Genomic DNA, 26,989 nt, shown 5'->3' on the forward strand with positions numbered 1-26,989 from the left:
AAAAAAAAAAAAAAAAAAAAAAAAAAAAATAAAAAAAAAAAAAAAAAAAAAGCATGTTAGATGTCAAATTTTAACTATATAATTTATTTATTTTTGGTTTCATATTGTTACCAATCCTAATAATCTTTCCTTCAAACAAGCTCGAGGTCATTGCTACTAAATATTGTATGTTGTGACCCGTTATGTATTGTCATCAACCTCACTATTTTAAAATGTGTCTACTAAGAAAAGGTTTCCATACATTTTATAAGGAATGTTTCGTTCCCCTCTTTAACCGATTTGCGATCTCACAATCGACCCTTTTGGGAGCCATCGTTCTGGCTGGCACATCGCTCGGTGTCTGGCTCTGATACCATTAGTAACAACCCAAGATCACCACTAGTAGATATTGTTTGTTTTGGTCAATTATGTATCGTCATCAGTCTCATGATTTTAGTACGAGCACATATCACATTATGTGATATTTCTTGGTGGTGACGATAATTATCACATTCTTCACCTCCTCCTTTCGATCAAAGGTATACTCGTCTATTAGGAAAATCATAGATAAAGTCATACTTACTGTTCTCGTTTAGCCCTTTTATTTAATCTAGAGAGTCCTGAGTGATAGAGTTATACTTGATTGCCTCCTCGAGCACTTTTGTATGATCATGCCTTATTTTTTGATTCAATGTGCAACTAGGTTTAGACTATGGTTCATATTACCACTTGTTAAAACAAAAAAATGGAATACAAGAAATAGTATTATGATCGTATACGTAATGGAATTTTCTACCCGAATTATATTTGCCCTGTCTTTAGTAGCGTTGACAAAGGAGAACAACCCCTCTTGTTGACCGATGGAGAATTTATTGTCCAATCCTTTATAGTTGTGATTTGTTTAACGATTGGTCTATATTTGAACAGATCGCATTATTGGTATTGAAATAAAATAGTAACTATGAATAAACAGGTACAAGATATACATAGAAGGACGAGCGTGGTCGGTAAGTGAAAAGTACATAATATCATGCGACTCAATGACGCTGTATGTGAAGCCAAAGTATTTTGATTTCTTCATAAGAGGAATGGTTCCTTTGGAACACTTTTGGCCTATCAACGACCAATCCAAATGTCATTCTCTCAAATTTGCCGTAGAATGGGGTAACAATCACACAAATCAGGTACTCCCTATTTTTCTATTAAGTCCGAGATGGAATAAAATTGTGACACGGGAGTGGTTCATTAATGAAATCAAAACGAACACATTACCCAAATTAAGTTAACCAAATTTAATTTAATTTCAGGCACAAGCAATAGGAGAAGAAGGGAGCAAGTACTTTCAAGAGAATCTAAAGATGGAATTTGTCTATGATTACATGTTCCACTTACTCAACGAATACAGCAAGCTTTTAACATTCCGGCCGACGGTGCCAGCCGGCGCGGTGGAGCTGAAGCTGGAGACGATGATCGGCAGCGCCGCGGGGTTGACGAAGAAATTTATGGAGGATTCAATGGAGAAGTCTCCGAGCAAGTCAGGACCGTGCGATTTGCCGCCTCATGATCCAACGGTCCAAAGGGAGTTTCAGAATAAGACGTTGAATGCTCTAAAGCAAGTAGATATTTGGGAAAAGGAATATTGGAAAACTCAAAGGAAGGGGAAATGGATTTGGGATTAATTTGTTTTTGGTTAAATAAAACCCTAATTTATTTGATGAAAAGTTGTTTTTATTTCTTAAAGGAAAGGTAAATATTTATAAAATGTATTTATTCAATTTTCGCCTATTCAATTCTATCTATTATAAAATTTTTCTTAATTAATTTCGATCAAATAATGATGTAATATGTTGCTTTTTAGATCCGTCACTGTTACGTGTCTATGATACACAAAACGAATGTGATTCCGAAAGAGACATAAAAAAAGGGCAAAGATGTAAATGGTCTACTTGAACATAAGACCAATCTCGAGAGAGGTCAACTCGACCATAAGGTTGACCCTAAGGGCTCTAGTAAGCCATAAGGCCATCCTCGAAGGAGTTGGCACACTTGGAAACTACTCCCAAGCGATTGGAACAACCTTAAGGTCGACTCTCAAAGGATTAGATTGGTTTTGGAACAACCTTAAGGTCGACTCTCAAAGGATTAGATTGGTTTTAAAGTCAACTCAAGTGACTAGATAGGCCTCTTGAAACTTAAGGATAGTTGACCGTTCACTATAAGGCAAATATCTAGATATTTGCCTTTACCATATTTGCCCTCTTATTAAAGGCAAATATATTGCATTCATTTATTATACTTTCCTTTTATTACTATTTCCATATTATTTGTAATTTACCATATTTCTGTATCCTGAAAATGATTATAAATAAGAGAACTCTCACCCCCATTTAGGTGTGGTGATTCAGCAAACATTCACATGGTATCAGAGCCCTTTCGGTTTAACAACCTGATCCTTTCTTCTCTATGGCTTCCGAATCTTCTTATCATCTTCTTCCTTTCAATACTCTAATCCATATGATCACCATCAAACTTTCTTCCTCCAATTATCTTCTTTGGAAAAGCCAACTTCTCCCTCTCCTTGAGAGTCAAGACATGCTGGGCTATGTCGATGGAACTATGGTTCCACCACCTCGCTTTGAACCAGAAACCTCTTCAACACTCAACCCCAAATATTTGGCATGGAGAGCAGCCGATCAACGACTTCTCTGTCTCCTGCTCTCCTCTCTCACTGAGGAAGCCATGGCTGTTGTCGTTGGTCTCTCTACTGCACGTGATGTTTGGCTTGCGTTGGAAACTACGTTCAGCCATCAGTCGAAAGCTCGTGAACTGAGACTCAAGGATGACTTGCAGTTGATGAAACGTGGCACCAAACCTGTTGCTGAGTATGCCCGTGCCTTCAAAAAAATTTGTGACCAACTTCATGCCATCGGCAGACCGGTCGAGGACATTGATAAAGTGCACTGGTTCCTTCGTGGACTCGGCACCGAATTTTCAGCTTTTTCTACTGCTCAGATGGCTCTCACCTCTATCCCCTGTTTTGCAGATTTAGTCTCTAAAGCTGAAAGTTTTGAGTTGTTTCAGCTCTCCCTTGAGTCCTCTAACTCCACTCCTACAGCATTCACAGTCACTAATCGTGGTCGCACCCATGGAAGCCACCCTGCTTCCTTTACCAACCAGCGAGGTCGTTCTTATTCTCACAAAAACAACTCTTTTAATCGAGGACGAACCCACTCAAGTCAAGGTCGTCGACCACCTCACTGCCAAATATGCCGCAAAGAGGGCCATTATGCTGACCGCTGCAACCAACGGTATGTTCGACCTGATTCTTCTCATGCTCACCTTGCTGAAGCCTTTAACACGTCATGTTCTATTGCTGGACCCGATACTGCTGATTGGTTTCTGGACACTGGAGCTTCGGCCCATATGACTGCCGACCCATCTATTTTGGATCAGTCTAAAAATTACACGGGTAAGGACTCTGTGATTGTAGGAAACGGTGCATCCCTACCCATTACCCACACCGGTACTCTTTCTCCTGTTCCAAATATTCACTTGTTAGATGTCTTGGTTGTCCCTCACCTCACTAAAAATCTTCTTTCCATAAGTAAATTAACGTCTGATTTTCCTCTCTCCGTTACATTTACTAATAATCTTATTACTATCCAGAATCGTCAAACAGGAAGGGTGGTGGCAACCGGTAAAAGAGATGGAGGGCTATATGTGCTGGAGCGCGGCAACTCTGCTTTTATTTCAGCCCTTAGAAACAAATCTTTACGTGCTTCATATGATTTATGGCATGCTCGTCTAGGTCATGTGAATCATTCTGTTATTTCTTTTTTAAATAGAAAAGGTCATCTTTCTCTTACGTCTTTATTGCCTTCTCCATCATTATGTAATACTTGTCAGCTTGCGAAAAGTCATCGATTGCCTTATTCCCGCAATGAACGTAGGTCGTCTCATGTGTTAGATCTTATTCATTGTGATCTTTGGGGTCCTTCTCCCGTCAAATCAAATTCGGGTTTCCTTTATTATGTTATTTTTATTGATGATTATTCTCGATTCACTTGGTTTTACCCTTTAAAATTTAAATCTGATTTTTTTGATATTTTTCTTCAATTTCAAAAATTTGTGGAAAATCAATATTCTTCTCGTATCAAGGTATTTCAAAGCGATGGTGGTACCGAATTTACTAGTACTTGTTTCAAAACTCATTTACGTAATTCTGGCATCCACCATCAACTCTCTTGTCCATATACACCTGCTCAAAATGGTCGTGCTGAGAGAAAACATCGTCATGTGACTGAGACTGGCTTGGCCCTTCTCTTTCACTCTCATCTTTCTTCTCGTTTTTGGGTTGACGCCTTCAGCACTGCAGCTTATATTATCAACCGGTTGCCTACTCCACTTCTTGGAGGTAAGTCACCCTTTGAACTCCTTTATGGCTACACTCCACATTATGACAATTTTCATCCCTTTGGTTGTCGTGTTTATCCTTATTTGCGTGATTATATGCCTAACAAGCTTTCTCCCCGCAGCATTCCTTGTATTTTTTTGGGTTATAGTCCTGCTCATAAAGGGTTCCGCTGTCTTGATCCGGCCACCACTAAGCTATATATCACCTGTCATGCTCAATTTGATGAAACCCACTTTCCTGCTATCCCTAGCTCCCAGACCCAACCTCTTTCCTCTATTCCTATTTCAAATTTCTTAGAACCACATTTTCATCATATTGATTCATCCCCCCCTACCACTTCATCACCGCAAACTCCTCGATCCAGTTCATCCCCGTGTGATATTTGTTCTGACCTTGTAGATGAGTCTGTGCAGGTTGATACTTCTCTTGCAGGTTCCACTTTGCCACCCTCGACTTCTAATTCGACCTCTATTGAACCTCCTGTTGATTTCTCTTCTTTGGGCACTCATCCTATGATCACACGAGCCAAAGCTGGTATATTCAAGACTCGTCATCCAGCAAATCTTGGTATTTTGGGCTCATCTGGACTTCTTTCTGCTCTTCTTGCATCCACTGAGCCAAAAGGATTCAAATCTGCGGCTAAGAATCCTGCTTGGGTGGCTGCCATGGATGAAGAAATTCGAGCATTACAACAAAATGATACTTGGACTTTGGTTCCTCGCCCTGCCAACACCAACATCGTGGGCTCTAAATGGGTGTTTCGTATTAAATATTTGCCTGATGGATCTGTCGAGCGTTTCAAGGCTCGTCTTGTTGCCAAAGGTTATACTCAGGTTCCTGGTCTTGACTACACTGACACTTTTAGTCCGGTTGTCAAAGCTACCACTGTCCGTGTTGTGCTTTCTATTGCAGTCACAAATAAATGGCCTCTTCGACAACTTGATGTCAAGAATGCTTTTCTCAATGGAACTCTTATTGAACGTGTTCATATGGAACAACCTCCTGGGTATATTGATCATCGATTTCCCACTCATGTTTGTCTATTAAAGAAAGCCCTCTATGGTTTAAAGCAAGCTCCTCGTGCTTGGTTTCAGCGTTTTAGCTCATTTCTTCTCACACTTGGGTTTTCTTGCAGTCGCGCTGACACGTCCCTTTTTGTCTTTCATCAGCAATCTAACATTATCTATTTGCTTCTTTATGTTGATGACATTATTGTTACCGGCAACAACTCATCTCTTATTGACAGCTTTACTCGCAAGCTTCATTCTGAGTTTGCTACCAAAGATTTGGGTTCTCTCAGTTACTTTCTTGGTCTTGAAGCTTCACCCACTCCTGATGGTCTCTTTATTAGTCAGTTAAAATATGCTCGAGATATTCTTACTCGTGCTCAGTTGCTCGATAGCAAACCAGTTCACACTCCCATGGTTGTTTCTCAACACCTGACTGCTGATGGTTCTCCTTTCTCTGATCCTACTCTCTACAGATCTCTTGTTGGCGCCCTTCAGTACTTGACTATTACGCGTCCAGATATTGCCTATGCTGTCAATTCTGTCAGTCAATTCTTGCATGCCCCTACTGCAGATCACTTTCTTGCTGTCAAACGTATTCTTCGCTATGTCAAAGGAACACTCCACTTTGGTCTTACCTTTCGTCCATCCACTGTTCCTAGTACGCTAGTCGCTTATTCGGATGCTGACTGGGCTGGTTGTCCCGATACTCGTCGTTCTACATCCGGCTATTCTATTTATCTTGGTAACAATCTGGTTTCTTGGAGTGCCAAAAAGCAACCTACTGTCTCACGCTCCAGCTGTGAATCTGAGTATCGTGCTCTTGCCACAACCGCTGCTGAACTTCTTTGGGTTATGCATCTTTTGCATGACCTCAAGGTCCCTATTTCACAGCAGCCCTTACTCTTATGTGACAACAAAAGTGCTATTTTTTTGAGCTCTAATCCCGTTTCTCACAAGCGGGCCAAACATGTTGAACTAGATTATCATTTTCTTCGAGAACTTGTTATCGCTGGCAAACTTCACACACAATATGTACCCTCTCATCTCCAAGTTGCTGACATCTTCACAAAGAGTATTTCTCGACCTCTCTTTGAATTTTTCAGATCCAAGCTTTACGTTCGTTCAAATCCGACGCTCAGCTTGCGGGGGGGTGTTAAGGATAGTTGACCGTTCACTATAAGGCAAATATCTAGATATTTGCCTTTACCATATTTGCCCTCTTATTAAAGGCAAATATATTGCATTCATTTATTATACTTTCCTTTTATTACTATTTCCATATTATTTGTAATTTACCATATTTCTGTATCCTGAAAATGATTATAAATAAGAGAACTCTCACCCCCATTTAGGTGTGGTGATTCAGCAAACATTCACAAGGCCTCTTGAAACTTAAGGGGATCAAATCAAAACTGTGTCATTCATGAATTAAAATAGCAACTTTTAATTCTTTTAAGTCTGTCTTAATAATCCTATCATTAGAATCGCTCTCATTCATACATGACCTCAATTTATTTATATACGTCTCATTTACTCGTGTGTCACATGCTCACCAGCTTCCATGTTGGTTCATTCTTTATTTTATTAAATTAACTTGAATCAATCCAACTCAACAAATTTAAGATTGAGTTGAGTTGGGTTATGTTCATTATTTAACCAGAATTGTTTGAGTTGACAAACTTACGACTCGAACAATTGAATTAGGTTTTTAAAAAAATTTCAAACTCGACCCACAAACCATCCTACCAAACATCGTAATCTCACATTGTTGTCGGGTCGGGAGGAAAAGAATATGTTTAAGCATTGGAGAATGGTGTGAGTAGTTGGCGTGAGAAAAAAGAAAAGGTCTACGACCCTACCAATGCATTAAAATAGTTTGGTAAAAAAACTACAAATTAAACCCTAAATTAAATACATATTTTAGTCAACTCTTAACCAAACACTTAGCCGCTGATAGCCATTAGAACCTGATTTTGGCTTTAAATCACTATATAAACCCCATCATCTCTTTCTACAATTCTTACTTGAGCTGAATCCGAAGCTAGAACATATGAAGCGTTGCCCCGATAAGAGTCTCTCCGATATACTTTGCTATGATTCTTCTTCTGCCCTTCAAGCCTCGAGATGGCGATGGCGTTCATCTAAGAAGAAACCTACCTTTAAAATTGTGGCATCTCTCTTCTTCTTCTTCTTCTTTGGCATCTCCGTTCGTCTCAAATGGTCGACTAAATTGGTATGTCTTCTTACCATCATCAACATATCATTTTGTAGAATAATTATCATTTTAATTTTAAATTCACATTTTCTAAAATCAACCAATTAAAAGGTAAGACATAGAAATTAAAAAATTATATTGGTTTGTATTTTTCTTAAATTGAAAAATCCGCCAGAAATGGAATTATTTGGGTTTTTGAAATTAGTATTAAAATATAAAGATAATGACTTGCAACCGAAAAAAAATGAAGCTTATACACGTTCGGTTGGATTGGATCGGAAGAATTTTTTGAACTTATGTCTAGTTGGTTGGGTTAGTGTCTCGAGCAACTCAGTTCATAACCTAACCCAACTAAAAAATATTTAAACCAACCTAAATTTTATGATTTAAATTGACGAGTTCGGTTATACTATGAACAGTCTTCAGAATAAATAATTAATATAATATTTATTAATTATTTTCATAGGCAATACATGCGGACCGTCCACGGGACGCCACATGCCCGCAGCACTTCCGTTGGATTCACGAAGATCTACGGCCATGGAGAGAGACGGGGATAACAAGAGAAATGGTGGAGGGGGCCCGGAGGACGGCCCATTTCCGGGTAGTAATCATGGACGGACGAGTGTACGTGGAGAAATATAGAGGCTCAATCCAGACCAGAGATCTGTTCACAATGTGGGGGCTTTTGCAGCTTGTGAGATGGTACCCTGGTAAACTGCCAGATCTTGAACTAATGTTTGACTGTGATGATCGCCCAGTCGTCCAATCTAAAGACTTTCTAGATCCAAAGGTGGGCCCACCTCCGTTGTTCCGATACTGCTCCGATGACTCCAGCTTGGACATTGTTTTCCCCGATTGGTCCTTTTGGGGATGGTAATTATTTTCTACTTTTTGATACACGAGTAAACAAAAGGTAAATGAATGATTCGAGACCATATTCAACTATTTTTAAAGGGGTGAAATAAACATAAAGCCATGGAGAAAGGTATTGGAGGACATAAAGGAAGGGAACAAAAGAACCAAATGGAAGGAGAGGGTGGCCTTTGCTTATTGGAAGGGTAACCCACATGTTGACCCCTCTAGGGGAGACCTTCTCAAATGCAATCTCACCCAACACCAAAATTGGGACACTCTTTTATACGCTCAGGTAATTTCCTATTTCTATTTTCATTTTATATAACCAATTTCATTTACTTTATCCCCTGATTTTGTTCGAAGGATTGGGATAAAGAGTCCAAAGAAGGGTACAAGCAATCAAATTTGGAAGATCAATGCACGCACAGGTACAAGATTTACATAGAAGGATGGGCGTGGTCAGTGAGCGAGAAGTACATAATGTCATGCGACTCAATCACGTTGTACGTGAAGCCAAGGTTCTTTGATTTCTTCATTAGGGGAATGCTTCCTTTGCAGCACTTTTGGCCTATTAATGATCGATCCAAATGTTCTTCTCTCAAATTTGCTGTCGAATGGGGTAACAATCATACAAATCAGGTATTCGAACGTAGAATTTTAATTTACGGCCTAAATGGAAATGAGGTATATCAAAATTTAATTGCAGGCACAAGCAATAGGAGGGGAGGGAAGCAAGTACTTGCAAGAGAATGTTAAGATGGAATTAGTGTATGATTACATGTTCCACTTACTCAACGAATACAGCAAGCTTCTCAAATTTCGGCCGTTGGTTCCTGCCGGTGCGGTGGAGCTTAGGCCTGAGACGATGATCGGCGCCGCCGAAGGGTTGCATAAGAAATTTATGGAAGATTCACTGGAGAAGTCTCCCAACAAGGCAGAACCGTGCGATTTGCCGCCTCATGATCCAACGGCTCTTAGGGAGTTTGAGAATAAGAAATTAAATGCCCTAAAGCAAGTTGAAGCTTGGGAAAAGGATTATTGGGAAAATGAGAGGAAGGGAAATTAGAATTAGAATTAATTTTGATAATTATGAAAAGACGTTTTATTTTTTTGAAAAAAGAAATAGTTTTATATAAGACGTTTCTATTAAATCCATACATAGTTATTTTTCACTTTATTTTAAGTTTCAAAATATTTTATTTGATTCTTTTATATATATATATATATGAGGATTTTACGGCTTTCACTCTTATGTTTATCATAATGCTTTCGTTACGGATGGAAATCACCGAATGCATGAACACATAATAATGCATAAGGTCCCAATATTTTTCTATTTTTCAATCCTTAGTAAAAATGTAAAACCATAAAATTTAAGGGTAAAAATATAACCTTTATAAATCCTAAAACTAAACTTTTAAGTCAAAAAAAGTAAAAATGTAATATTTTGAAATACAGGACTGAATAGAAATTATGACTCAAAACTTAAGAATCAAGAGGGTATTATTAAAAGCTTATCGTTGCGATAGTACTTTTTCAAACGTGTGGTGTCGTGATCTTGACATGCTCATTACAAGTCTTGAGGGAAACTCAAGCCTCATATTCATTTTTCATCTAGTTTTGTGGTTCGTTATACCTTAGGTGAGATTTGTCACGGGGTGGCGTCGTGATCTTGACACGCTCATGTCTTGACGTCATCCCAAGTCACGGGGTGTCATCGACCATCACATCTCACTTGGTCATGCCATCGAGAATGGGCCCACATATCGTTCATAATCTTGAGACATCTCAAACATCCATCTATCTGAGTTTAATCGAGGTATTGGCCCTCCCGTACCCATGTCGTGTCATTTACAAATATCATACCAATAGCTGGTGCAAAATCAAACATTTGACACTCGGGCTAAGGCGCAATACTGGCGCACCTGTGTCGCTCGGTATTGTCCTTGAAAGATCCATTTCAAAGAAAGTCACCTAAGACACTCGTTTCGCAACGCTCGCCCTCACTATGACGCACACATGTGCCATACGGTAGCTTGCTTAGACCACAGAGCCTAAGGGTGGTGACGAGGTTATATCATGCTTCCCCCTATAGTACATTTTGAGACATTTTAAAGTAGCGAGTGTATACATGATTTTTGAAGAATGGACATACGCTGTCATGAAGCATCCATCCGGTGTCCAATTGACGCCAAATCTGGCAAGCTTTCATATTTCATTTGGCCTTACTCGACTCTTCAACAAGCCTATTTTTGACACTCTTGTCTACTCATTGCCCTTATCTTGCTTGTGTCCCGTCTTCTCTTGAATGCCCATTCTATGTGATGTGTTAGATGATGTACCTTACTCTTTGATCATATCATGACACTCATCTAGGCTCTTGCATGGTGGTCGGATGTCTTACTTCATTACTCTACTTGGTCAACTCTGCTCTACATTTGACTTGACTTACTATTTGACTTTCTCTAAAAATTGTCTAACGCATCTATAATAAAAATAATAAAAAAAATTAATAATTCTATAATATATAACAATGGAAATTCCATTATCCTTTTGGCATTTATTAAGATCAATTATTCAATTAGGAAAAAAGTTAATAAATAATATGAATATCAAAATTAAAAATTAATGGAATTATTAGATATTTTATAACGTCATTAAACAATAAAAAAAAACACTAAATTTAAATATATTAAGCTACAAATTTAATGGGGTGGGTCCCAGAGGATGAATGTCCCTGCCATTTAGTATGAATTTAAATAATTGGAAAAGAAAAAAGAAAAAGAAAAAGAAAAAGAAAATTGAAATGATTTTTATAAGGTAAGAAATAAAATGAAGAGAGAGAGTAACGGCGTTACTTTTTGTGCAATTTACCCAATGGTTAATCTCCACGTTGTTTTATTTTCCAAAATAAAAAAAAAAAAAAAAAAATTTAAAAAGGAAAATAATATTCGTGTTTCAGGAAGAAAACAACTGCGTGCGACTGCTGACCACTCAACTCCTTTTCATACCTCTCTTTCTCTTTCTCTCTCAAACTTTCCTCCTCTAGGTGAAGTTGAAGTTCATTTTCATCTTCTTTAACTTTTTTGCTTTAATTTTTTGCATTAATCTTTTCTGAAACCTCCATTAAAATCCACCAGAGCAGGTACGTTGTTTGGTCTTCAATGATTTTGTAACTTCTCTTTTTTCGGCAGATCCTGTGGTTTTCTCTCTAATTGCTTGGAATAGTTTCTCGGAAATGAAGCTGGTTTAGTTCTATGTCTAGATTCTGATGATTTTTTTTGTGAAAATGCTTCTTGTTTCTGGGGCGAATCGGATGATTCGGACGTTGATTTGGGCTGTGGAATCTGGATTTGAGTTGGGGAAGGATACTGTCGGCTATGTGTTTCTTAAAATTCGTGCAAATTTTTAGACAATGCTTGGTTTGTGTTGAGGAAATTAAGGGATTTATGGTTGAAGAAGGGGGAATTTCTATGCTTATATTCTTGATTCGTTTAGGCTTGAAGCAATCTTTTGCTGTGTAGAATTTTTCATTTCTCTTTATCATGATTCTGTATATCCTTTTCATTTGATTGTTTAGTTCGCTTTGGAATCTAAATTAATTCGATTGCTTTATTCCTTTTTTTAGGCCTTTATTCTCATTTTAGATCAAACTGGGTTTGCTTTCTTTCGATCATTTTCTAATTCTGGAAGTTCAGTGAATAGAAAAAGAAATGGTTAGCTGATAAACACTAAGTTTGATGTAATAATGATGCAAATAATCCTTTCATTTCCAGGTGATTTCTGCATTTAACTGTGTGGAGTTCATCAGTTCTTGGATAGTTGTTTGGTAGAAGTTCAATGGGTAACCTCAAGCTAGGAGTTGATGTAGTGGGTGCTCATGATCTTATGCCAAAAGATGGGCAGGGCTCAGTCAGTGCTTTTGTAGAGCTTCACTTCAATAATCAAAGAGTCTGTACCACGACTAAGGAGAAGGACCTCAATCCTGTTTGGAACGAGAGCTTCTACTTCAACGTATCGGATCCGAAAAGTCTGTCTAGCCTTGCTCTTGAGGCGTTTATCTTTTCGAATCCGAAAGCCAGCATCAACTCCAAGCCTTCCTTTCTAGGAAAAGTTCGTCTTACTGGGTCCTCGTTTGTCCCTTATGCCGAGGCTGCTGTTTTTCACTATCCTCTGGAGAAACGAGGCATTTTCTCACGAATCAAAGGAGAGCTTGGCCTTAAGGTCTATGTAACTGATGATCCTTCTATTAAGCTTTCGAATTTACTTCCTGCAGTTGATTCTTCTGTGGAAAAGGATCCTCCTCCTGTTCCAATCACATCTGAACACCAATCAACAGTAAGAAGAGTTCCAAAGTTTATAGCGAGTCTATTTTCTACTGACAAAACCGAATCGAGACAGACATTCCATCACCTTCCGAATGCGAAGCAGCCTCAGCAGGAGCACCAGCATCATACTGTATCACCAGTTAGTGCGCCATCTGTGATTGATGGAAAATATGGTATGACTTCTGAGCTAATGGCTGCAAATGCTGGTCACATGTACCCTGGATCATCATTTCCATATGATGATTATTCAGTTAGAGAGACGAGTCCTTACCTCGGCGGTGGGATGATTGGTCGTTTTGCTCTTGGAGACAGACCTACAAGCACCTATGACCTTGTAGAAAAGATTCATTATCTTTTTGTTCGAGTTGTGAAAGCCCGTGATCTTCCTACCAAGGATTTAACGGGAGGCTTGGATCCTTATGTTCAAGTGAAACTAGGGAACTTCAAGGGAACAACTAAGCATTATGAGAAAAATTCAAGTCCTGAATGGAATGAGGTATTTGCCTTCGCAAGGATGGATGTGCAATCAACAGTGCTGGAAGTTTCTCTTAAAGACAAAGATACGTTAAAAGATGATTGTGTTGGACGTTTGTACATTGATCTTCATGAAGTTCCTACTCGAGTTCCACCGGATAGTCCATTGGCTCCAGAATGGTATCGTCTCGAAGACAAGAATAGATCAAAGAAAAAGGGAGAATTAATGCTTGCTGTATGGTATGGCACACAAGCTGACGAGGCTTTTCCAGATGCCTGGCATTCAGATGCTCTCTCTCCCGATGGCACTTCGGTTATCCCAGTGCATACTCGCTCAAAAGTTTATCAATCACCGAGATTGTGGTATGTCCGAGTCAATGTTGTTGAAGCTCAAGATTTGGTTTTACAAGAAAATTCACGTTTCCCTGATGCCTATGTGAGGGTTCAAATTGGCAGCCAAATTTTAAGAACAAAAGCCGTGCAAACTCGAACAATGAATGCCTTGTGGAATGAAGATCTTATGTTTGTTGCAGCTGAACCCTTTGATGATCATTTGATCCTTTCGGTTGAAGACCGTGTTGGCCCCAACAAAGATGAAACGCTAGGGAGGGTTGTTATTCCACTGATTTCTGTCGAAAAGCGTGCTGATGCTCGACCAATCCACAGCCGATGGTACAATCTTATGAAGTCTGAGTCAGATGCCGTGGAAGAAGGGGAGGGAAAGAAAGAAAAGGATAGGTTCCATAGTAGAATCCATCTTCGCATTTGCCTGGAGGGTGGATATCATGTGCTGGATGAGTCAACTCAATATAGTAGTGACCTTAGACCCTCATTGAAGCCACTTTGGAAGCCACCAATTGGGATATTGGAGCTTGGCATCCTGGGCGCTGATGGACTTCACCCAATGAAAACTAGGAACGGAAAGGGTACAACTGATGCATTTTGTGTAGCAAAGTATGGCCAGAAATGGGTCCGAACTCGAACAATAATCAACAACTTGAGTCCAAAGTACAATGAGCAGTACCATTGGGAGGTTTTTGATCCTGCCACAGTCCTAACCGTGTGTCTTTTTGATAATGGTCACATTGGTGAATCCAACAATAACAAAGACATGAAAATTGGGAAGATTCGAATCCGTATTTCGACTCTTGAAACTGGTCGCATATACACACATGTGTATCCATTACTTGTTCTTCAGCCTTCTGGTGTCAAGAAGATGGGTGAACTGCACCTTGCCCTGCGATTTATATGTCCATCGGTAGCAAATTTGATGTTTATGTACTCAAAACCCCCATTGCCAAAAATGCATTACATAAGGCCATTGTCTGTGGTTCAGCAGGAAGCGCTGCGACATCACGCAGTTAACATAATAGCAGCTCGACTTAGCCGAGCAGAACCTGCCCTTGGAAAAGAGGTAGTTGAGTACATGTCTGATGTAAACTCCCATCTTTGGAGCATGAGGAGAAGCAAGGCTAACTTCTTCAGGATCGTATCGGTTTTTTCGGGACTATTCATGATCGGAAAATGGTTTGGAGAAGTGTGCATGTGGAAAAACCCCATTACTACAGGACTTGTTCATCTTCTGTTTGTGATGCTAGTTTGTTATCCAGAGCTGATCTTCCCCACAATTTTCCTCTACATGTGTCTTGTAGGAATTTGGAACTGGCGGTACCGCGCTCGGAACCCTCCACACATGGACACAAAAATCTCTTATGCAGAGGCAGTGAGCCCCGATGAGCTCGACGAAGAATTCGACTCGTTTCCAACGAGTAAAAACGCAGACATAGTCCGAATGAGGTATGATCGGATGAGAAGTTTAGCAGGCAGAATCCAGTCGGTGGTCGGGGACGTAGCTACTCAAGGGGAGCGAATTCAGGCGCTGTTAAACTGGCGAGATCCTCGTGCAACAACCATATACATAATATTCTGCTTCATTGCTGCTCTAGTGTTTTATGTAACGCCTTTTCAGATGCTATCCCTTGTGACCGGTTTCTATGTGATGAGGCATCCCAGGTTCAGGAACAGAATGCCATCGGCGCCAATGAACTTCTTCCGCAGGCTGCCTGCTAGGACGGATAGTATGTTGTAATCTGAGCTGCTGCAGTGATGATGTCTTGATAATCATTATGTTGTGTTCTTCATTTGGGTTGTGCTACGTTCTGTATGGAGTTTTGATGGTAAATAATGACTTATGGTTTGACTTAAAATGCATATTAGGATTCAATCAACAAGAAGTTGGCACGTGGATTTGCAGGAGTTCAATGAATTCTAATATTTATTTGGAAAGAATTCTAGAGAATATGTGTAATTTATTTCTTTTTTAAGATATTTCATGAAATTTGGTATCTATATAAAGAGATAAAAGGAAAAAGAAATAAAAAGAATGGAGAGAATTTTTTCTTTAAAAAAAAAAAAAGTTAAAAATTTGAACATCTTTTTGTTTGCTAAAGATTAAAAATTAGTAAGTTATTTTCTTAATGTAATTTATATATTTATTAATATAACAAGGAATTTATTCATATCTCGCCCAAGCCTAGCTTTGGAAAATGAAGTAAGAAGTCACGAAATAATTATATATTAAAAGACCGTTGTCGTCCGCTATGTTTAGTTTTAACCAAGGAGACTCGGGTTCGATTCCTGGAAAAAGAATTCTCCTTCTTTATTTATGGGATTTTTTATTCACGATTTGTTTTGCTTTCATTTTAGACAATCATTGGTATCACAAATTCCGTTGTCGTCCAGCGGTTAGGATATCTGGCTTTCACCCAGGAGACCCGGGTTCGATTCCCGGCAACGGAATTTTTCCTTTCTTATTTATGGGATTTTTTATTAACGATTTGATTATTTTTTAAACAATCATGAATGTCACAAAGTCCGTTGTCGTCCAGCGGTTAGGATATCTGGCTTTCACCCAGGAGACCCGGGTTCGATTCCCGGCAACGGAATTTTTCCTTTCTTATTTATGGGATTTTTTATTAACGATTTGATTATTTTTTAAACAATCATGAATGTCACAAAGTCCGTTGTCGTCCAGCGGTTAGGATATCTGGCTTTCACCCAGGAGACCCGGGTTCGATTCCCGGCAACGGAATTTTTCCTTTCTTATTTATGGGATTTTTTATTGACGATTTCGCTTTAATTTTAGTTAAAAAATATCATTGATTTTATGAATTTCGTTGTTGTCCAGCGGTTAGAGATTTTGGCTAATACCCAGTAGACTTCGGTTCGATTCCCGCAACAGGATTGTGTTAAACTTTCTTTTTTCCCCCCTCTTTTTAGTTTATTTTTTAGGTTATTAACTGGTTTTAAGGGTTTTATTTCTTTAATTTAGTTTCTTTTTTAAAAAAACGGAGGCTTTTATTTTATCTTCCCCCTCTTTTTAGTTTTTTTTTTTTTTTTTTTTTTTTTTTTTTTTTTTTTTTTTTTTTTNGAAGTTTTAAGGGCTTAATTTCTTTAATTTAGTTTCAGTTTTTTAATTTTAAAACCGAGGCTTAGCAACTAACATTGAAATGGAGAGAGACATCACGATTCCAGAACATCTCATTATTCCAAGTCTAGGAGTGTATTTCACGCATTTAGGTTCTGGGTGCACTTAGTCAATGGATTACTCATCGGGTGCTCTCATCAGTCTCAAGTTCTAAAGTTGATCTAACATATATGAGTCAAGTTTTCCTATAAGATTATACCAAATAATATTTAATTTCTGTTTGTTAATCTATTAATTAAGAAGATTAATATTCCACAAGAGGATCACATGCCACTATCTCAATCATGAGTCACTTATGAACTCTGGAAGATTTGTTCCTTAATGAGAATGACTTATATAGCCAATTTAATAGGCTTATCATTCTGGGGTTGCTCCGAATATAATCTTGCAAGATAAAATTAAATTCACTTCTCTTTTCCATATGGAAAAAGTATAAGATTAACTTCTTTTTAAGTGTTGACTTTGGAACTTGAATAGAGTCTACCCTCCCAATAACCCATAGGAATTTAGTTTTTACTTAAAGATAAAAAATGTAATCATATGATAAAACAAACAAACATGTTTGACGTAACATAATTATGAATAACTTATGAAAAAATGGTCTAATTTATAATGATTACATCCATAGACACAACTTATCTTATCTTAACCGTCCATAAGAGTTCATAATAAAGTGACCAATAGTTAATGAATGAAAATTAATGGTACGTGATTCAATCTCATATTAAATATTTTTTTTAATTGTTAATAAAATCAAATAGATTTGTAATATAAAAAACATCGATGGTTGAGAAAGCCAGACTTGGATTGGTGTTGTTCAATGGTTAACATAAAAACATAAACTACAAACAAGGAATAATGTAAATAATCCAAAACTCAATCCCACAACCTACACATTTCACAAGTACTCTATCCATTCCTCTCTGAAAATTAACAACTAAACTCCCCGGACCTCACCCGCGCATCAGATCGATGTCCATGTGTGCGTTGCGCATGTCCAGGGACTGCGACGATGGCCACATACTAACTGGGGAGGTCGGAGTCATATTCTGATTCTGATTCTGATTCTGCTGCACGTTCGCAATCGCCACTGCGTGATCTACCGCCTGATGATCCGTGTCTATCACGCCTTCGACAGCTTCTCTTTTCTTGTACTTCGACTTTGAACTTCCCCACATGAAGCTCCCTACTATCACCTAATTAATCACACATTTATGTTTCAATATGCAGCAGTTTGGTTATATAGCATCTAACAGTTTTCGTTTGAACGAAGAAGCTACCTGAACCGGGGTTGCTGCGATAAGTGCTCCTCCTACACCACCACCGATAACACGACCATCAGGGCTCGCAAGGGAGACACTCAGACCACCGGTGCGGTTCCTCGAACCAGATATATCCCCAAGCGAGTACGAGCCCGACAGACATATTATCTCAAAACGACCCTACACAACAAATTCAGAATTAAATTTCAATTTCAGAACGGAAAGTTCAAAGTAACGTATTGAAGGTCACCTATCTAAGACATTAAAATCTTACAAGTTTCTTTAGGTCGGATTAGTTAATGCGTGCATAAACTATAGCCTGAACGGTAACAACCCAAGCCACCCGCTAGCAGATATTGTCCTGTCTAGACTTTCCATTTCAGGCTTTCCCTCAAGGTTTTTAAAACTCGTATGCTAGGGAGAGGTTTCCACACCCTTATAAAGAATGCTTCGTTCTCCTCTCCAACCGTTGTGGGATCTCACAATCCACCCTCCTTGGGGGCCCAACGTCCTCACCTGCACTCGTTCCCTTCTCCAATCGATGTGAGATCTCACACAAACAATCATGGATAACACGTGGGGGATAATACTATACCAAGAAACTTATAGATATGTCGAGGTGCCTGAACACCGATAGTTGCATATTTTTTATAACATGCCTGTGAGGTGATGAAGTAAAACATCATATCTCCTTCATAAAGAATCAAATACTATACAGTTCTTAACGAACTACCTTAACCACATCCGAAGGTGATCGAAACAACAGAAATAAACAAACCTCGTACGTGACTGTGCCTCCTGAAGTCGAAGGCTGACGAAGAGTTACAGTGGAGACAGCACCATTTGCTGACAAGATGCATACAATTCTTGGTCCCTGTTGTGAAAATGACATAATTTTGGCAGCGACATCCTGCATAAAAGTTGAATACATATCAGTTTCAATATGGTAAACTCTTGTCAGATTTTGAAATCAATGGCATTGGATGAAAGTACTAATTCAACAAAATGGTGAAGATTTTAGTAATTGAGTTCTTCAATTTTCTTCATTTTCATTGTAATATTTCGTAACAATTTAAGTTCTGTTCAGCCTCATATGATATAATTCTCTACCAAGCAACATCAAAAAGCATTAACTAAATTAAACAAGTGTATGTTGTAACAACTCAAGCCCACCGCTAGCAGATATTGTCCTCCTCAAGCTTTCTCGGTTTCCACACCTTTCTCGGTTTCCACACCCTTATAAGCAATGTTTTATTTTCCTCCCTAACCAACGTGGGATCTCACAATCCACTCCCCTTGGGGGCCCAACGTCCTCGCTAGCACACCACCCAGTGTCTAGCTTTTGATACCAGCCCACCGCTAGCAAATATTGTCCTCTTTGGGCTTTCCCTGGCTTTCCCTTCTAGGCTTCCTCTCCAGTTTTAAAATGCATCTGGTAGGCAAAGGTTTCCGCATCCTTATAAGCAATGCTTCGTTTTCCTCTCCAACCAATGTGAGATCTCACAATCCACCCCCCTTAGGAGCCCAACGTCCTCGCTAGCACACCGCCCAGTGTCTGGCTCTAATATCATTTGTAACAGCCCAAGCCCGCTAGCGGATGTTGTCCTCATTGAGCTTTCCATTCCAGACTTTCCCCTCAAAGTTTTAAAACGCATCTGGTGGAGAGAGGTTGCCACACCCTTATAAGCAATGCTTCATTCTCCTCTCCAACCGATGTGGGATCTCACATGTACACTAATGACCCTTTTTAATACATTATGAGACCGTGCTTTTAAACAAAAACAATACACACTTTCGGAGAATTTACTCATAAATTGGACATGAGATTAATGAATGGCTAAAATTATGCAAAAAAAAAATGAAACAGAGAGATGAGGAAACAACATACTTCTCCTACTCCAATGGTTATAACATGTGGAGTAAAACCCATGCCAGCTGAACCAGAGAGTGGTTCACCTACAAAAAGCACAAAAATTAATTGAAGTTAGTGTCCATTGCCACAATCATTTTTTATTCAAAGTTTGGGGCCTCAAAATAAAATATTTGAGCATTGAAGAACTAAAATAGATCCTTATAATATAAGTATAGAGGTTTAGTGATCTTAAAAAGGCAGCAACAGATTAGGAAATCATTCATGAAACATAATTTTCTAATATTGTTTTGAACAACTAAGAACATTCCAAGAATACTAATGAAACCAAGCAATTACTTGACTACAAGAAATCTATCATCAGTTCTCAAAAGGGTATTAAAAAACTCACCAAGAGAAGCTAACTGTTGCTTCTTTCCCGACCCGGGAGGCCGTCCCCTACCCCGCTTCGGCGAGGAGCCAACACTGGCTGGATTAGGGGCAGATGGAGAGGGGGACAGTGCCAAAGACACAGTTCCTTCAGTTCCATATTTGCGAGGCCGACCTCGCTTCCGTTTCACCGGTTCGCTCGCAACCATTCCACCAGATTGAGCCCCTACATTGGCACCATAAGGTGAAATAGCAGGGTTAGGGTCCATTGGCATGCCTGATCCAACATTGTTGCCTCCAGCGTTGGTCTGAAAAGACATATTTGGGTTAGTAGAGGAACGCATGCCCTGTGCTCCAGAGCCAGAATTGCTCATTCCCCTCTGAATATAGAACGATTGCGACCCCGATAACGCCATTGGATCCCTTCGATCCATTCAGATGCTTAGACTTGAAATCTCAACAAAATAGCCTCAGGGTTCTAAGAACAACAACGACAATAGACAGGAAGGACAGGTTCTACAAGGTTAGAATATGTTTGAAACTAACATGCATTTCTTGGAAATGAAGCTGGGAAGACCAAAGGGAAAAGAAACAGAGAAAAAAAGGCTAAAAAATTGAAGGGAAAGGGAATAATCATAACAAAAGAGAGAGAGAGAGAGAGAGAGAGAGAGAGAGAGAGAGAGAAAGAAAAGCTTGAGGGTCAAGATAAGAGAAGAGAGGGAAGTAAACCGGTCCACGACCAACAGCACGTTATCAAAAACCTTGAACACCAAGCATCTTTTCAGGAACAAACTTGAAATCGTGAGAGGAAAAGGGGAAAAGGGTGAAAGTGAAAAACCCAGAAACAAAAAACGCTCAAATCCCAGAAAAAGAGTAAAAAGAGGATAGAGAAGAAAAGAAGAGAATCCAGTTTCCAGTTTCCATTACTGAATCAAGAACATGCAAAACAAGAAGATGAAGGAGAAGGGGAAATCAAACACATGGAGCCAAATGAAAGGCAAGAAACAAGAGAACAGGGGAAAAAGGAAATGAAATGAAATTCAAAAGGAAGGAGAAGGGGAAATGCAGAAGAGGGGTTTTTGGTGGATGCCCATTGAAGAAGAGCAATTAGTAAGAGAACCCAGAAGGTAATAATTCAATACGGAATCACAGAGCAAAAGTCCTTATCAGAATACAAATTTCTAGGGCAAGAACAACCTCCTTCTCTCTCTTCTTTCTCTCTCTCTTCTTTCTCTCTCTCTTCTTTCTCTCTCTCTTCTGTGTGTTAATTTTACCAGATACAGGGTTTGGGTTTGGTTTGGTTTGGTTTAGGAAGAGGACTGAGTTTGAAGAGATAAAATGAAAAGAGAGATTTGAGGAAAGCAAACAAAATCTCTTAAACAGAGTAGAGAAAGCGCCTTTTGTTTTTGGATAACACTCTTTTTTTTTTTTTCTTTTTTTTTTTTTTTTTTTTNGATTTGAGGAAAGCAAACAAAATCTCTTAAACAGAGTAGAGAAAGCGCCTTTTGTTTTTGGATAACACTCTTTTTTTTTTTTTCTTTTTTCTTTTTTTTTTGTTAATAATAATTTTGTTAAATAATTCTTGCCGTTGAGAGACACGCGCTAGTGGGCTCGCGAGTGGGATGTATTTGAATTGCTAATTATGAGATTCGCATGAGCAAACAACAGACTCACTTTCTCAAATTTTCTTTCTGAATTTTTAAATTTAATTATTTTCACCTTATTGTTAATTTAGTCAACAAATTTTAGTTCATTTATAAAAAAATAAAAAAATAATAAATTAAATTAAAGAGAAATAAACTTCGGATATCGTTTAGGGTTTTTCTTATTTCCTTTACGAATTAAATTAAAAGTGAACTAAACTTAGATTCAACGTAGAAGCCAATCTTAGTCTCAGCCTCGACCCCTCTTGAGGTCGAGGAAGGGTTATATGGGCTTCAGCTCAATTCTCTGTTCTTTCCTTTGTTTAGGGGTTCGGGTCTTCTGTGTTTTCTTTTATTTTTTCCACATTGGAGCTTTTCTTACGACCTAGTTTCTTGTTTGTTTTTTTTTCTAATATCTTGAGTATACCATTTTTATCAAAATTTACTCCTAACACTAACCTCCGGTCACTGATATTCACTGTTTGGTCAATTTAGGAACCCAATTTAGGAGTATTAGTTTTTTAAGTTTGAACTTGTCGTCCATTGTTCCTATTAGGTTGATTCGCTTGAGGCTTAAGTATTTTGGAAAAGATTTAAAATTTAACTTACAATGACTCATTGTAACTCGCATTCGAGTAAAGTTGTGAGGTTCCTTAAGATTTAATGCTCCAAGAGGATTTTGGATTATCTGTCGGGAATGAAATTGATAGGCCTTAGATATCCTATAAAATGGCTTTTGAGCCTTCTTAGATTTAATTGCTCCAAGGTGTTTCTAGATTGTTAGTAATATCTGTAACGACCTAGATCCATCGCTAGCAGATATTGTTCTCTTTGGGCTTTTCTTTTTGGGTTTCCCCTCAAAGCTTTAAAACGCGTCTGCTAGAGGAATGTTTCATCACCCTTATAAACAGTGTTTTGTTCTCCTCCCCAACCAGTGTGGGACATTACAATATCTCACGTTTGGACAAAGTTGTAGGCTTCTTTAGGCTTAAGTTCTTCAAAGTAGGCCTGGGACCATCCTTAGGATCGAAAGTCAAACTCCGTTGGTATGACTCTAAGTTTCCATAAGTTTAAGAATCTCCTTTAAAAAGATTATTACGAATTTCTTGAAGTTAATTTGACCATCTAATGGTATTTCTTTGTTACTTTTAACTTGATGATCATAATATAGTTATCGAGGGGATCATGAGCCGGGGCACATGAGATGAATGTCCCTTAAGTTGAAGAAGTAGCCTTGACCTGGACCTCGTGTCGGGGCCAAGGTGGGAATTAGGTTTGGCCTAATTCCTCTCTTCCTCGAGACCTAATGGGATCGTAGGTTACTTCTTGACTCAAATTCACTTTATTGCTTAAATTCGTCTTAGTTTCTTCATTATTTTCTCCTCTTTTTTAGCTCAAAATGTGTTTATATGAAATTTCTATCGATGTTTTTAGTTTACTTCTTCGATTTGAACATTAAATTGGAAAATTAGCTCAATCGAGAATCTATGGGGTCAGGACATGCAAGAAGCATGCATCTATGATATAAAGATAGGTCGAGACAAGGAATTAGGTCAGACCCAATTCTCTTCTTCATCTGAGACCTTGTGGAGTCTTCGATTGATTCTACATCTCAATGCTTTTTTTTATTTAGTTTCTTATTTATTCTCTCAACGAAAAGTCTTTGTCTAAGCATTCGATTTTAACTTATATGGATACGACATGACCCTAACCTCCACCTTAGTTATTTCTAGTCCCGATCTCGACAAGCTTTGGAATGATTTTATTTATTTATTTATTTAAGCATAAGATCTTACGTCTTATGGGTAAGGCATGATCATGGTCTCAACCTTAATCGCTCATAGCTTTGATCCTTACAAGTTTTGGAATAGAAAGTTTTCGTCTAAACGTACAATTTTAGCTTTTATAAGTGAGACATGATCATAGTCTCACTCCAACCATTCCTTGCCTCGATCTCTGTAAACTTTGTAAGCTTGGAATGAAAAACATTTAAGGGTGTGAATGCAACATTTTAAAGAGCAAGACTTGGTTCTTCGATCAGTTACACCAAACACCAAGGATTTGAGCTATTAGGGTGTAATGACTCTAAATTTCTACTTACTCAGCGCTACTAATGTCTCATGCTTTGCTAAAATGCAGAATATAACTCTTAAAAGAAAATATCATTTATATTATAAATGTCGAAAACATTTAACCATCTTCTATCTCTAGAAACACAGTTATGGTTTTACGTATTTCAGATGAAATACTGGAATTCAAAAATAACAAATACAAAATAATTTAAAATGATGAAAGGCAAGAGAATCTATTTTAATTTTAAGACTAGAAATTTAAATATGTATCTACCCTATGCACGTGCCACAATTTCTACTCGTGTGATATAGGCATTTAAAAAAAAAAAAAAAAAGAGCAATTAAAAATTATTTTTCTAACTTAATTTTTTCGACTCTCATAAAATATTATATCTTGATCCTTATTAATTTCACGGATAAAAATAATAATATTTTTTTTAAAACAACCATTAAATAGAAATTAGAAAAGAAAAAAAATTAAAATATATGGAATTAAAACATGAAAAATAATAATTTTTTTTTTTTTTAAAAAAGAAAATATATACTTTAGAAAGGGAGAAAGAAAAAAAATCGGAAAAAAGGAAATGAGATTTTTATAATGGGAGTATGGAAGAGAGCCCCATCAGTGTCTGAAGACACGCGGCATCGAAGCGCGTGAGAGATAGTGTGCGGTGGAGGGTGGGGCCCAGCCACCGTGAGAAACTTAGTTTGTTCGTATATGACAGCTTTTTATGAATTTAAAACTCACAATATTCAATTTCAAAATAACAAATATCTAACATCAGCACTGATATTCTCACCCCCTGTTGCACTCACCACACACCCCTTCTTACATCACCCGTCTCACACCCGCTCTTTCAAATATTTAATACAAACTTAATTTTAATATATATTTTAAAAAATTACCTTCTAATAATTAAAATAATATAAAAATATATATTTTAAAATTAACCATAAATTTCGTGTTGATTCAATATACAAAATTTTCATAACCTAACCCAAAATTTACGAAATTGGGTTGGATTAATTCAATCTCTCAGATCATCGTATTTTTTAAATAACCTAATCTAAAATTTAGGAATTGGGTCGATGATTATAATTTAAGGGAGAAAATTATAATATTTTTAGAATTGGGAGGATTAATTAGAAAATTTGAGATTGAAGAATTTTTAATTAAAAAAATAGTTTAGTTTTATTTTGGTATGAATATTTAATTAAAAAGTAGGAGATTGGTTGTATTATGAATAATAAATAATTGTCCAAAAAGGAGCGGATCCACAACATATTTAAGCTTTTGGAAAGCAACAGAGATTCATTAAATAAATTAAGTCAAAGCGTTGACCTCCGCTTTTCTTTTTAATTAATTTACTTGCTCTTCCCTTTCTCAACACACACCTTTCTTTTATTTTATTTATTATGTTTTCATATTCTGTTTTTGTAAAACACATTATTTTATTTCTTAAATAAATACATAAATTTTTATCATATCAAAATATATATTTGTTACACAATTTTACTAAAAATATTTTAGATTTTATAAACTCCTTAGTTACTAAATTAATAAAAATACCTATAAAATCTATAAACTTTTTAAAGTTGACTTTTATAAAAAAAAAATTAGAAAAAACATTCATCATTAAACATGATACTAACCGTTCTATTTGTGTTACCGATACGTCCAATTTTATTTATTTTTATTTTAATATTTTTAGGCAATAAAAAGAAAAAGATGTTATAAGATGAAGAGAAAGGTCAGCCATACAATTTGAATTTCCATATGCAAATCCAAAAAGTTGAATAAGACCTAAAGTCTCTAGATGGTCAGACACTATATAAAAAAAATAACTTTAAAAATATCTTTTAAGTGAAATTACTATTTTGTCCTTTGAATTTTAGAGAATTATTTAATCTTAAAAGAAGACCAAGCACGTAATATCTATCTTTGCACTCCATTAAATTTTTCATCCCAAACGTTGTTCTATTTAGATATAGGTATGCTTGAACTGTTACAATCAGGTATATTATTATGACAATAAATTAAACACAAAAACTTAGCCTTTAACAAAAGAGTGAACATTGAGCAGAAAATAAACACGAACGATTACAAAGAGAGGATTAAAAAATAGATTGGAAAAAAAATATGATAATGGGAACAATATGGTCGTAGTTTGGGAGTGATTAAGAAGGACGTTAATGACAAAATGATAGTGTTAAAACAAAAAGAAAGGTATGATTTTGAAAAAATTAATTGTTCAAAGACATTATTAACACATTGAAGAAATAACCAAAAGTTAACTATTTTACTATTACTATTACTATTATTAGTCCTTTGATCACAAACAAAAAAGGTGTTTCCACTTATTCAAACTTTCAATCACCTTTTTTTTTTTTTTTAATCAAACTTTTAATTTATATTTATCTTTGAATTATGTTAGATCAACATTTTTTAAAATAAAAAAAAAATTACTATGATGTAAAATTTACCTTTTTTGTGAATAAAAAATAATTGTTAAAAAATTAAAGAGTTTGGTACTTTTGAAAGATCCATAATTAATTTAGAATAGAGTGTGAATTTATTTGTGGGGCAAACTCGATTGAGACAAGAAAGTATGAATTTAAATGAGGGTAGGGACCCGACATCTTCTCTTTCGAGGTAGGGACGGAAGATGCCCTCTCTAACCTAACTCATTCTCCACCTCTAACTTTTATTATTTTAATATATATATATATATATATATATATTAGAACCGAACCACACGCAAACTTACTTATGAATAGAGGATAGACGACGTCACGTTTGAGTGGATCGTCTTTGTAAAGTCTTCTCAAGAAGCTTGAGAGGTATTGAAGAAAGCATTTAAGGGCGTGGATATAGAGGGAAGAAAATCGTTTGAACATATTTGAGGCTCTATAACCAGAAGAGTTTAGAATCAATTTGTGATTAGTTCTATCGTATAAACTCTATTATTCAAGAAATGGAGAGACACGGTAGGAGAGAAGTACGAGTT

General features: G+C 37.2%; 4 protein-coding genes and 3 non-coding genes across 9 annotated transcripts in view; 6 read left to right on the plus strand and 1 right to left on the minus strand.

Moving 5' to 3' along the window:
• LOC111778254 (O-glucosyltransferase rumi homolog) overlaps positions 1-1,719 on the plus strand; it is a 3,971-nt gene extending 2,252 nt beyond the window's left edge. Inside the window, exons 5-6 of the mRNA XM_023657962.1 lie at positions 953-1,163; positions 1,287-1,719. Coding sequence (XP_023513730.1) covers positions 953-1,163; positions 1,287-1,658 — 583 coding nt within the window. The 3' untranslated portion in view covers positions 1,659-1,719. The remainder of the gene's footprint in view (positions 1-952; positions 1,164-1,286) is intronic.
• Positions 1,720-7,242: 5,523 nt separating this feature from the next.
• Positions 7,243-9,633, plus strand: LOC111778238 (protein O-glucosyltransferase 1-like). Its single transcript, XM_023657942.1, has 5 exons — positions 7,243-7,636; positions 8,085-8,494; positions 8,576-8,768; positions 8,840-9,115; positions 9,183-9,633. Exons 1-5 carry the CDS (start codon positions 7,454-7,456, stop codon positions 9,540-9,542), a joined length of 1,422 nt encoding a protein of 473 aa, XP_023513710.1. The 5' UTR covers positions 7,243-7,453; the 3' UTR covers positions 9,543-9,633.
• A 1,810-nt stretch (positions 9,634-11,443) lies between these two features.
• On the plus strand, positions 11,444-15,525 carry LOC111778330 (FT-interacting protein 1-like). Of its 3 annotated transcripts, none has more exons than XM_023658083.1 (2): positions 11,444-11,525; positions 12,253-15,525. In XM_023658083.1, exon 2 carries the CDS (start codon positions 12,317-12,319, stop codon positions 15,365-15,367), a length of 3,051 nt encoding a protein of 1,016 aa, XP_023513851.1. In that variant the 5' UTR covers positions 11,444-11,525; positions 12,253-12,316; the 3' UTR covers positions 15,368-15,525. The 3 variants fall into 3 exon arrangements, with proteins under 3 accessions (XP_023513851.1, XP_023513849.1, XP_023513850.1); XM_023658081.1 differs by having other exon boundaries at positions 11,459-11,621; XM_023658082.1 differs by lacking the exon at positions 11,444-11,525 and adding an exon at positions 11,628-11,723.
• Positions 15,526-16,005: 480 nt separating this feature from the next.
• On the plus strand, positions 16,006-16,077 carry TRNAE-UUC. Its single transcript has one exon. It is a non-coding gene; the product is annotated as a tRNA-Glu (tRNA).
• Positions 16,078-16,151: 74 nt separating this feature from the next.
• On the plus strand, positions 16,152-16,223 carry TRNAE-UUC. Its single transcript has one exon. It is a non-coding gene; the product is annotated as a tRNA-Glu (tRNA).
• A 74-nt stretch (positions 16,224-16,297) lies between these two features.
• On the plus strand, positions 16,298-16,369 carry TRNAE-UUC. The gene has a single exon. It is a non-coding gene; the product is annotated as a tRNA-Glu (tRNA).
• Positions 16,370-17,536: 1,167 nt separating this feature from the next.
• LOC111778844 (AT-hook motif nuclear-localized protein 11-like) lies at positions 17,537-21,619 on the minus strand. Its single transcript, XM_023658825.1, has 5 exons — positions 20,289-21,619; positions 19,916-19,983; positions 18,806-18,937; positions 18,046-18,207; positions 17,537-17,961 (listed from the first exon to the last, which is right to left on the minus strand). Exons 1-5 carry the CDS (start codon positions 20,698-20,700, stop codon positions 17,719-17,721), a joined length of 1,017 nt encoding a protein of 338 aa, XP_023514593.1. The 5' UTR covers positions 20,701-21,619; the 3' UTR covers positions 17,537-17,718.
• Positions 21,620-26,989: the final 5,370 nt, after the last annotated feature.

Source organism: Cucurbita pepo, chromosome LG17 (genome assembly GCF_002806865.2).
Source record: "Cucurbita pepo subsp. pepo cultivar mu-cu-16 chromosome LG17, ASM280686v2, whole genome shotgun sequence".
In the NCBI taxonomy this organism is placed as follows: Eukaryota; Viridiplantae; Streptophyta; class Magnoliopsida; order Cucurbitales; family Cucurbitaceae; genus Cucurbita; species Cucurbita pepo.

Coding starts and splice junctions, on each gene's coding strand:
- LOC111778238 (XM_023657942.1), top strand. CDS start 7,454: ATGAAGCGTTGCCCCGATAAGAGTCTCTCCGATATACTTTGCTATGAT. Junction 8,769..8,839: donor ACACTCTTTTATACGCTCAG/GTAATTTCCTAT, acceptor TTTTGTTCGAAG/GATTGGGATAAAGAGTCCAA. Junction 9,116..9,182: donor GTAACAATCATACAAATCAG/GTATTCGAACGT, acceptor ATTTAATTGCAG/GCACAAGCAATAGGAGGGGA.
- LOC111778844 (XM_023658825.1), bottom strand. CDS start 20,700: ATGGATCGAAGGGATCCAATGGCGTTATCGGGGTCGCAATCGTTCTAT. Junction 18,938..19,915: donor TAACCATTGGAGTAGGAGAA/GTATGTTGTTTC, acceptor ACTTTTATGCAG/GATGTCGCTGCCAAAATTAT. Junction 18,208..18,805: donor GAGGCACAGTCACGTACGAG/GTTTGTTTATTT, acceptor TTTGTTGTGTAG/GGTCGTTTTGAGATAATATG.
- LOC111778330 (XM_023658083.1), top strand. CDS start 12,317: ATGGGTAACCTCAAGCTAGGAGTTGATGTAGTGGGTGCTCATGATCTT.